Source organism: Palaemon carinicauda, chromosome 33 (genome assembly GCF_036898095.1).
Source record: "Palaemon carinicauda isolate YSFRI2023 chromosome 33, ASM3689809v2, whole genome shotgun sequence".
NCBI lineage: Eukaryota > Metazoa > Arthropoda > Malacostraca > Decapoda > Palaemonidae > Palaemon > Palaemon carinicauda.
The window spans coordinates 31,727,314-31,739,833 of record NC_090757.1 but is presented as its reverse complement, the minus strand read 5'-3'; the positions used below and the strand labels follow the sequence as shown (position 1 = coordinate 31,739,833).

The 12,520-nt window shown below is 35.9% G+C and overlaps 1 protein-coding gene across 1 annotated transcript in view; it reads right to left on the bottom strand.

Annotated features, from left to right (window-relative positions):
- Nucleotides 1–12,520, bottom strand: part of Oatp30B (Organic anion transporting polypeptide 30B) — a 330,565-nt gene that overhangs the window by 15,022 nt on the left and 303,023 nt on the right. The window contains 4 exon segments of the mRNA XM_068356923.1: nt 458–674; nt 1,012–1,223; nt 7,393–7,591; nt 9,555–9,719. Of these exon segments, the coding sequence (XP_068213024.1) occupies nt 458–674; nt 1,012–1,223; nt 7,393–7,591; nt 9,555–9,719 (793 nt within the window).

Genomic DNA, 12,520 nt, shown 5'->3' with positions numbered 1-12,520 from the left:
TTACAAGCAACCCATAAATATGCTTCAATCTTGGTGTGCTCAATAACTACACTATTGGTATACCTTGCTCACATTTTGCAGAGAACAGTACAGCACAGTACTTCCATTTCCATCAATGTTCCTTACTGTCAATAAACTAAAAGTTCTCTTCCTATATGAGTCCTGGTAATTCGTGGATTATACAGCATTACCTGGCCTTCATTCTTTAAATAAACTTGAAGATTTTCATTGAAGAACTTAGAAATATCTATAGAAAGCAAAAATAAGCATTTTGATGCTAATCATATCAATAAGATAAAAAATAATTGCCAGGTAATAATAAAAGAAAACCAAATATAATTAAACTTGTGTTCCTAAAATAGTTTGAGCAGTTTGAACTGAGAGGAAATAAAGTTATCAGATAAAAAATAATAATTATAATGCTATGATCCTACAACATATGTCAAGGCACACTTACCTCAAAACAATCATAAGTAAGGGCATCTGACTTATGGCTACAACAGTGCACATAAAGAACAACAATATCATGAAGGGCATGATGGTATTGCAAGGAATGTAGCACGGGCCTGCCGTTGCAACGGGAACCGCCGTCACCTCAGAAAATCCTGCTGCTTCTGGTGACAATGACGAGGATGAAAGATAATGTGAAGACTGGTTGACCTCTCCACGAATGCCTAAAAATGATAAAGATACACTTAATCATTTCCTCTTTGCTGTATGTATACACAAAATGTAATAGTTCAAATAAAAAATTTCACAGTTGTAAACAATTTCATTCACTATATGTGAAGTATAACAGCAGCAAAGTATGATTATTTTTTGGGCCTACTCATTGCAATATAGCACAAGTATATCATTACACAATTTATGAACACATACCGTAATTGAAATGGAAATTAAAATCAATAATGTAACACAACCACAATCTTAATTTTCATACCAATAAACATTTAAAAAACCACAAGTTTACAACTATAATTTTTAACTTATTAAATGAATTACTGTACTTACATGTGCAATTGGCAAATTTGTGCTGTGGTGAATAAGAAGTACATCCAGCATGGCACGGGCTAAAGTAAGTCAGTCCGTTATTGCCACAAACTGGTTCTACCAATGAAGAGGAACAAGAGCACCCAGTATTACACCAAGCAGTTAGATTCACTTCAAAAGATCCTCCATTATCTAACTGCCCTGGACTGTTTGCAACAGAATGTGCCATTGAACTGTAACAAAAATTTTACTCTTTGATTTGAAGAAATCATAAGTTATCAATCATCATTAATAGCCACTATGGCATTTCAAATAGATAATTTCTGTATTTGCCTTAACTTTATTATGTAAACTGACACTCACATCAACAGTATCAGTAAGAAGGTATCCTTTACAATATGCCTTTAAAGTGAACAGTAGAAGTAATAAAGGTTCAATAATACATCAACACTTCACCACCTCTTTTGCTTACTGCTATTACTTTACATGTGTTTCATTTAATCTCTTCCTACTTGGCTATTCAGGCTCTTTAAATTTACTTTTTAAAAATTTTCACCGCTTTAAATTTACTTTTCAAAAATTTTCACCGCTTTAAATTTACTTTTCAAAAATTTTCACCGCTTTAAATTTACTTTTCAAAAATTTTCACCGCTTTAAATTTACTTTTCAAAAATTTTCAACACTCTCTTAATAACAGAAACATCAAACAAGACCTATGAGTCATAAACTAATTCAAATTGATGCAGTAACAATATTTTCATCAATCTATTGCTGACAAATTCTCTAAATATTTTTGCTACTTTTAATCTACTTTGAAAACTTAAAAACTTTAAAGTAACATCAACCTTCAAAGGTGTAATATATTACTTTAAAACTCAATTAAGAAACTAGTATTTTATGTAAAAAAAATAATCTGTTGCTCCTGTTAATTATATATCAATTGTTAAAATCTTATTATTAATTTTTTTTGAACTTTCCTAACCTCTCATGATGATAACATTCTCAATCAAAATGTTTTTGAAATTGAATTTACTCTGAATTTCTTATCATGGTGATTATTCAATACAGTGATAAGTACATACATATACCAAAGGCACTTCCCCCAATTTTGGGGGGTAGCCGACATCAACAAGAAACAAAAACAAATAAGTGATCACTCGAAAGTCAGGTATTGGAATGACAAAACACTTGGTGTCAGAGAATGTATGATACTAACGATGAAGCAGATATTGTACTTGATCAACAGATTACCCATCTATCAAATATCTTAATACCTCAAACAAGACAAGAAATTAACCCTTTTACCCCCAGGCTCTTTGGAAATTTCAAACCCTTAACCCCCAGGGGGTTATTTTTTTCCCAGCACATTTTGCAGTAAATTTCTTTTAAATTGCTCTAATAGCCTTAATTTTTGTCATAGAGAGGTCAGATTGGTCTCATTCTCTTGGAAAATGCTTGAATTTTCTCAAAAAATTATCAAAAATATGAAAAAAAAAAATTTATAGCATTTTTTTGCAAGGACGTACCGGTATGTCCATGGGGGTAAAGGGATGGCTTTTGTGAAACGTACCAATACGTCCTTTGGGGGTAAAAGGGTTAATACCTCAAACAAGACAAGAAATAAACAACAGTCATTGCCAAAATTTACAGTATTAGCACACTTTTAATATATCAAAATGAACTCTAAAGAATACATAAAATTATTCTAACAAAAATTTGTCATCATTATTATTAAAACTTATCTTTCTGTTAGTTTTATCTCATATTTTCATGAAATTGTATATTTAACATTGAAACATACATTTTACTGTAAACAAAACACTGGTACAATAAGCCTAAAATATCTACTTTCTAATGACATAAAAATAAAATTACTATTTAAGCTAAAATTGCCTGAACAAATTTTCTTTCCATATGAAAGAATGGTAGAAGATTTAGTGATATAGAAAGGCAACAAGATGATTGATGAATAGTAGAGTAAGCAAAGATTTATGATAGAAACCACATGAAAAATAACTTATTTTTCCAAACTATACAAACCCAAGTCCTACAATAGGAGTTCATATGACTTCAGCGAAGTTAGAATCCAGCTGTTAAAATTCATAACAAAGTGGTGGTAGTTACTAGTGGGTGGTGGGTAAGCCACTGGGCATTAACTTTGACGTTACCCTAGAATTTGCAGGGTGGCTGAGGCAGGAAATGAAACTTTAAGAACTGGTTTTGGAGTTAGGAAAAAGGATACTTCCTTTAAAAATGTGGTATGTTCATAAATGAATACAAACCATCATCCTATATAAGAGACTTACTTTTAGGAAGGAGGAAATTCATGAAACCAAACTAGATGGTTCAGTTCCCAGGATATTAAGGCACTTGGACCTGTTAAAGGAGCTGAAGTGATGACTCCTGCCAATCTTCTAACAATCTGGGTAGATATATGTCACAATAAAAAGGCTATGTTCCTAACAAGTGATTGGTAGATGGTCATGGAAGAACCTATATCCATGCATGGATATGGTGTCTGAATGCAAAGTATGCTCTTTTATAAGAACTGGATTTGCATACACGTGTGTGTATCGTCCCCCCTCATTTAGGAGGATGGGAGAGAGAATTCTGAACAAGTACTGAAAAGAAAACTTTATCGATTTTGAGGCTTACCTACATCTAACATCCAATCAAGCAAATAACTGCACAACTGCTGAGCCCCTCCCAAAAGAGAGGAAGAAAAGGGCCAGATATTCTTACCTCTCGTCCTAGATATATTGCAACCACTATCTTAGCCAAGATGCTTCTTGTCTCTGAGGGAGCTAGGTTTGCTAGACACCCTGTAGAGCAACTACCACTAACTTGGGGGTAAAGGGATCTAAGGACCTGTAGATATATGTACTCCCTAAGATAGTAGGGGATGAAGGTCTATTTGGAATTTCCAAACTCCATCTTTCAAAACTTGCACCACTTGACAGGTTCTTCATGAAGGCTAGGGTAGAGCAAATCCCTGTGTGTGCACAGATATTCCTTCAGCTCTGTCTCTGGTTGCAGGATACATCCACCCAATTGTCTCGTGAGCCAGTAGGAGACTGTATCTCAGGAAATCTTTTTCTTTTCCCTACCGATGCTGAGAAAGTTCCTCTGTGGCTGTAGTCTGAAGCTTTGAATCCTCTTCAGGTAATGCCCTTACAGGGCATAAAAGCAAGTTATTCAGAGCTCTAGGCACTTATTTTTCAGGGAGAAGATGAAGGAATCAAACCTGGAGTCATTCATGAATTGCTCAATTCTGGCTTTTAGCTACAAACTCCAGAACAAAGGTAAAGGAGACCTTCTTCCATCTCCTGAATGACTAATGAAATACAAGATGCCATGCAGTTTTGCTTACATGCTTCGCTGAGGCTAAGACTAGAAGGAAGATAGTCTTTAGGGTCAGATCCCTATTGACACCTGTCTCAAGGGACTTGAAAAATCGTGCGACGTCCCATGCTGGCAGTTTGAGTTCCTTGGTAGGACAAGATTGCTCGAAGCTACATAGACAGTTCCCACGATGAAGAAAGGTCCTAAACCCTACAGAGTAAGACCTGGCTTTAGGCCGACTGATAGTCTTTCACCACTGAGACTAAGAGGAGCTTCTCCTGACAAAGGTACATGAGAAGAGAATTAAACAATCAATTGCAATGAGGCTCTGACTGGGGAAGTATCCCTTCTATAATGCAAATTGTAGATGGGAGATGATAGTTCACTTTCCCTGGTAGACAGCTTAAAAGGATCTTTATATATATGCAGGGCTTTGCAAAAGGATTTTCACTGGAAGAAGATGCTACTGTAGATAATCACCACCTGTTTAATGACATGGATGACATAAAGTTGTGGTACCTCTGCAGATGGGGCTGACAGGGAAGGTTAGGCCCCTGGGGTAGTTTCCTTGGTACCTTGATGAGGAACATCAGCAGATCTGGAAGCTATTAGGCATGTGGACCTTTGAGAACATCAGGGTCATTCTGAGATTGAATGTCATTGATTACTCGTTGAATTAGGGAGAAATGAGCAAAACATACAAGTGTTGATGTCTCAAGGGTGCTGGAAGATATCATCTAGAGCCGGTGGTAGATTTGGAACTATCAATGGCAGGCTCCAAAGAGTAAAAAAAACCTTTCCACTGCAAGAGGATGTAGGAACCCTTCTGCTCCTATCACTTATCCCTGGCAATTGAGTGTGTCAGCTAGTTCACTCCTCTTGCCTGGAATGAACTTCCCTAGCAGCTTCACTGTATCGTTGTGTGCATCTGCTTCGCCAATTGCACAAGGCTGTAAAACAGTGCCACCTTGTTTGCCGACGTAGGCCACTATGGTCGTGATGTCGCTCATCAATACTACAGAGTGCCCTATAAAACTTTTTTGGAAAACTTGCAATGCTAGATGCACTGCTTGCATTTCCAGTAGGTTGATGTGCATGCCCCATACATCATTGGAGGCATCTGTGAACAGCAGCCTTTTAGGAGACAAGTGGAATCCCATGATGAGGTTCTCATCATTCAACCACCAAAGCGAGACTGAAAGGAGGGTGACTGGTTGCTACCCAATTATGTTTCAGACACCACTGAAGTAATTGCTGGTGGAGTCACTCTGAGGAATTAACTTCAACAATGAGAGATGTCCCAGAAGACATTGTACCTCATACCAAACCCCCTTCCCAGACTGGGTTAGTGGACAGTACTACACCGCCCGTATCCCTCTCTCTCATATGTGAGGGGAGGTCAGACAAAGAAAGTCCTGGGAGACTCTGGTAGATTGGTCTTCACAAGAGGCTGCTTCTTCTCCTTCTTCGGAGCAGTTGGTGTCCAGTTTTAGGTTTGGCAGCAAGAGGAGGGGAAGGAGGGCGAGTATGCCTCAGTCCCTTGTCAGTCCTCAGAGTCAAGGACTTACAGGACAGCAACAACAATACCGCTAGAGGAGAGGATCCAGAATCTACTCCAAAACCAAGCAAGGATATCTTCATGGTTGTAACATTCAGATGCCTCAGCAGAAGAGGAGGCCACGACAACAGAAGTTCTGGTGCTCCTAGTATTAGCCTATACCTTTAGCAGCTTAGAAGCAAAATTTCACCATCAATACAAAGGTTATCCACAACTTTCTCAGACTGAAATTCCTGCACACGTCATCTTCGATCAGTACAAGTGACGGCAAACTTTGAATAGAAGGTAGAAGTACTGTACTAGTATTACCTCACTGGGGGAAGGTGATACTTCTGCCTTACCTGAAGGCAGCTCCAAATGCAAATTGGGGTTTCCTCCCTTCTTTGAATTCCTCCAGAGAACTCAGCCCTAGTGTTTGCAACCTCACCATCTTTGTGAGCTAAGAATGGGGGGCTTGGGGGGAGCCTATAGGTCTACCTGCTGAGTCATCAGCAGTCATTGCTTGGCCCTCCCTTTAATGGATATATGGTCCTTCTTCAGGGCATTGTCCTACTGGTGGTATTACCACTGTCCCTTGCCTCTGCCATTCATGAGTGACCTTTAAATCTTAAAAGGAACCTGAGGAAGGCACAGCAGGTCGAAAACCATGAGGGGAGAAAGAGCTAGAGTTGCTTTGGCAACCATTTGGGCTTAGTCTCTGCCTTAGCCTTCTTCCTTTCCTTCCCAAACTCTACCCACTGCAGGGGCAGCCACAACTTGCACTTGTCACAGGGGATGATTACGAAGTCATGCCACATGCAAAAAGCACAGAGGTAGATAGGGATCCATATCAACTTTACTGATAAACCTAACGCAACTGAGGCCAGGCTTACCAGGGCAGACCTGGACATCTGCTCATGGATTCTCCATCACGGTAAACACTGAAAAGAGAAAGCATACATTAAAACAGCTAAGAAAATTGAAGGCGCAGAGAAGTACTTGCGTACTACTCAGTGGCTGAAATCAAAGTCGCTGCTTAGTGACCTGTCAGTAAGTAGCACCCCGTTTTCATAAAATTTCAACAGCAGAATTCCAGCTTCAATGACAAAATTCTCCTAATAAAGGACAATGGTTTAATTTGTGTAGGAACACATAAGACTGTGCAATGATAGAAAAAAAAAATCCCTAGAATAAAGAAAACTGATTAAATTTTGAAAATATGTGACCTTGGAAAGATTCAGAGGTTGGAGGACAGTGGAAAGATCATATTATAGACATGGGTTTGTTGGAGAGATGTGGTGTTAAGACACTGGAAAAAGTATGACAACTCAAAATTTTGACAGGTTGGTCATGACAAGAAGAGATGAACAGTTTATAAGGAAAACTAATTATTTACATGTTAATCAAAAAGAGTGTAAAGGATAGAAAAGAATGGAGAGAACTCATTTCATAATAAACCCTATGAAGAGAAGAGCTTAAGTAAAATAAATGCTTATGAAGAAAGATTTTCTTTCGGTACTAACGTGTTGAAGTAAGGAGATGTAGTACCAGCCATTTTCACATTGTCACACCCCAACACAAACAGGAGACCATAGAAACTCAAGCCAATCAGATTGAAGACCATAACCATTTGAATGGCACCCTTAGGCCGTAGACTGAATCTTTTTAGCAGATAACCGCCCAAAAAGATGCCAATACAAGCACCAGGAATTGCTATGCCACCTGTAACAAAAGAAAAATGCAAATTTATCAAAAAACTGTTCATTAAGACTACAGAAATTTTCTGATAATTAAGAAAATGCATAAACTTGTATAACACTTACATCATTAGATACACTCAAACTGTTCAAAGCATCTTTAACAAGGATTATCATTCTAGTGCCATGAATATTATCAATTACAGTATCACTAATTAGAGCAATACCAAAATACAATCAAAATTACCACTATTTCATAAATTTGACATGCTATTACAATTTCATTTTCAATATGCTTTAAGCTCTCATAGATTAAAAATAAGAAACTAACCTGCTCCAAATACCTATAACAAATAAACCTTCTCGTCAATAATTTCGTACAGAAACATACTTCCGATAAAGTAAATAATTCAATCCAGTCAAATATAATAAAACCTAGGCAAAAATCTATAAAATTTATTAATCTTTCCTCAAACTATTTGAGATCAACAATATGCTAAGTACAGTATAAGGAGAAACACCAATTATTACACAGTACAAAGTTTATTAAAGTATGTATAGTGTACTTCTTGGCAAAAATCACTAATTGCACAATAACAATTTATAAAATTTTCCTCGCATTTAAACATGATATTGCATACACATATCGATGAAAAATAAAGTTTCCCAGTAAAAGACCGCACGCATTATTGTGGCAATACTATCATTTATGCCAAATACTACCGTTAACTCCTGGTTTACTTAAATGTTTTTAAGAAGGTTGATAGATAAACCTGTTCTTCAAGTTTATGAATAAAGTTCAGAATATGCGGCTTTATTGGTATCATACATTTTCTGACACCTAAAGTGTTTTGTTTCTCCAATTCTTAACTTTTGGGTGGCCATTTACCAGTATAGTACATTGGATAATTTCAAAGACACCGAGGTTGAGAAAGACATCATAAGAAGATAAGACAATGAGGTTGAGAAAGACATAAGAGGTTAGGAAGACAAAAAAGAAAAAAAAATTAACAGCAGACATATAATTAACAATAGGTGTCATGGACTTTGCAGAGATTTCACATAGAATATTAATTTCTAAGTTAATTTCCTAGTACTGTAGTGTGTTAGTCCTCTGGCTGTTGATCTTATTTTAAAGTTCAAAGTCTTGAGAACAGAATATTAGAAGAGAATTGTTCAGTATGGTTCACTAATAAAGAGAATTGTTCAGCATGGTTGACTAAAAAAAAAATTGCAAAACCCCCATTTGAGTTTAAATATTATATCAAGTATAATCTTTTTAGATTTCTAAACTAAAATCAGCCTCTAGGTAAAAGCTAAAGAATAAAGATGTGTTCCCTATGAATATCAAAAATAACTAGTAAAGCTCTTTACAAAATATTACTTAAGCTCGTTGTTTGTAAATATGTAAAATCGGAACATCACATCACTACCAATACAGTACTTCAATGAATACACAATTCCTTCCGAGGCATTCATACTAGTGTGATAAAACTCAAATCGTATATTCATCAACAAAATCTCATAGCATGAGGAAAAAATTTAGATATACCGTAGTCACCATTAGAATTAGAAATGTAATTATAACTAATGAAAGAGTTATGGTTCAAAACAGCCAATGTTATATTCTCACTTGAAGGCATGAAAAAAGTACAACAGGTAACCTACCACTGAACAATCATTAATCATATCAAATAGTATTCACACATTATTATTACCAAATTCCTTGTTTTTAACTGCTTTCATTAATAACTTATGATATCCAATTACTTATTATCATTATTAAATAAATTATTCTGGCAGGTTTAACCATTTAGCAAATTTATGAAGCTCATAATTACTTCATATGAACCACGGAATCATATTTATATATTCTGTAGTAGTACATTACTGTACAGGTTTCATACGTTATTTATGTACAATGCAAAAAATAAAATTCTCTCAAAATACATTTAAAAGGTATAATATTCATTAACAATTTTTCTTACCTGTGAATATAGATGCTTGCACATTGGAGAGGAAGAATTGTGTCTCAAGATACTTTGGCAAAAACACTATGAATCCAGAGACAATCATAAGTTCCATGCAGGCGCCTAAGCATGTCATAACATAGATGGGATTAACCAAGAGTTTCAGCATAGACAGGGGAATATCTAGAAATAAAAAATAAAGGTAATTAGTGTCTTCATTTACCAGTTATAAAATATGTTCAGCTAAAACAAATATTTTTTTAGGTGCATAGCAATACTTTTATAAATAAAGCCCAAATAAAAACTTGATGTTCAAACACTCTCATTATATTTACAGCATAAATAAACCTATTTACAAATATTAATTCCTTTAGATAAAAAAAAAAAAAATATATTTCTTATTAACTTCATGCTACTGTTACCATTAATTCAGTGGCCTTTGGATCTTTTCAAGTGACTTACTGCAATTTACGGGGAGAGAAAAAAATATGAAACCATATAAAATTTTAGAAATAGCTACTATCTATGTTACCATAAATCATGTCTGCAAAATATCTAATGGCATGGCTATAAAACACAAATAGGACAAAAATGCAGTCTCAAAAAGAATACACTTCTGCCTTGGCTGTCCGTTGGCTTTACATACGTCATTAAATTAACTTTACGGGTCAAAACTCAAAAACTTAAATTCTGGTCTGGTTTTCATTGATCCTGTATTTCTATTATTATTATTATTACAATCCAAGCTACAACCCTAGTTGGAAAAGCAAGATGCTATAAGCCCAGGGGCTCCAACAGGGAAAAATAGCCCAGTGAGGAAAGGAAATAAGGAAATAAATAAATGAAGAGAACAAATTAACAATTAAATCATTCTAAAACAAGTAACAACGTCAAAACAGACATGTCATATATAAACTATTAACAATATCAAAAACAAATATGTCATAAATAAACTATAAAGACTCATGTCTGCCTGGTCAACAAAAAAGCATTTGCTCCAACTTTGAACTTTTGAAGTTCTACTGATTCAACTACCCGATTAGGAAGATCATTCCACAACTTGGTAACAGCTGGAAAAAAACTTCTAGAGTACTGCGTAATATTGAGCCTCATGATGGAGAAGGCCTGGCCATTAGAATTAACTGCCTGCCTAGTATTACAAACAGGATAGAATTGTCCAGGGAGATCTGAATGTAAAGGATGGTCAGAGTTATGAAAAATCTTATGCAACATGCATAATGAACTAATTGAACGATGGTGCCAGAGATTAATATCTAGATCAGGAATAAGAAATTTAATAGACCGTAAGTTTCTGTCCAACAAATTTAGATGAGAATCAGCAGCTGAACACCAGACAGGAGGACAATACTCAAAAACAAGGTAGAATGAAAGAATTAAAACACTTCAGAATAGACTGATCACCGAAAATCTTGAAAGACTTTCTCAATAAGCCTATTTTTTGTGCAATTGAAAAAGACACAGACCTTATATGTTTCTCAAAAGTAAATTTGCTGTTGAGAATCACACCTAAAATTTTGAAAGAGTCATACAAATTTAAAGAAACATTACCAATACTGAGATCCGGATGTTGAGGAGCCACCGTCCTTGACCTACTGTACTTACAATCATACTTGAGTTTTGTTAGGAATCAACTTCATACCCCATAATTTGCACCATGCACTAATTCTAGCTAAATCTCTATTAAGGGATTCACCAACCCCAGGTCTACATTCAGGGGATGGAATTGATGCAAAGAGAGTAGCATCATCTGCATATGCAACAAGCTGGTTTTTTAACCCAAACCACATGCCATGTGTATATAGTATGAAAAGTAATGGGCCAAGAACACTACCCTGTGGAACACAGGATATCACATTCCTATAATCACTATGGTGCCCATCAACAACAACTCTTTGAGATATATTACTTAAAAAATCAATAATAATGCTAAGAAACGACCCACCCACTCCCAACTGTTTCAGTTTGAAAACAAGGGCCTCATGATTAACACGGTCAAAGGCAGCACTAAAATCAAGGCCAATCATACGAACTTCCTGACCACAATCAAGGGATTTCTGTACAGCATTGGAGATTGTAAGAAGGGCATCACATGCTCCAAGGCCTTTACGAAAACCAAATTGCAAACTAGGGAGTAGATGATTATCTTCAGCAAACCTATTAAGACGTTTTTCCAGAAGACGTTCAAAAACTTTAGATAATATGGGAGTTATGGAAATTGGGCGGTAATCAGTGGGACTTGAGCTACCACAAACAAATTTACATAGAGGAGTAACATTACCAATTCTCCAACAAGTGCTAAAAGCTCCTCTTCTTGCTAACTTGCGCAAAATAACAGATAACTTTGAAGCTAAGAAATCTGCTGTCTTTATAAAAAACAAAGGAAAAATACCATTTGGGTCTACACCTCCATAAGCATCAAGGTCCACCAACAGAGCTTTAATCTCATGAGATCAAAAAGCTAAACTAGTTAGTTTAGCCTCAGGAAAACAGGAATGATGAAGTTCAAGTTTTTCATTACTCTGTTTACTCTCAAAAACATCAGCCAAAAGGGTTGCCTTTTCCTTTGGACATTGAGTGACTGAGCCATCTGGTTTAAGTAAAGGAGGAACTGTTGCATCTACACCAAAGAGTGCAGATTCAAGGGTAGACCACCATTTATGTTCCTGAGTTGTACCAGAAAGGTTTTCTTTTATGGTTAAATTGAAAAGCCTCTTTTCTTAAATCTAACTTATCTGAAATCATCAAGAAGCTGAACTCATAGGGATCCCATGTTCAGTATAAATAGTATGTCTCACAGTTCATCTTTCATTTTAAGTCTGTCAATAATATAAGAGGAAAAAAAGCTAACTCTAAGAAAGTTTTTACTTTTTCCTTATGCAGCTCAATATTTAATTTAGGGTTATTACGGGTTAGCTGTTGCACTTTAACCATATGCAGAAGTACATCTTATATGAATGATACCC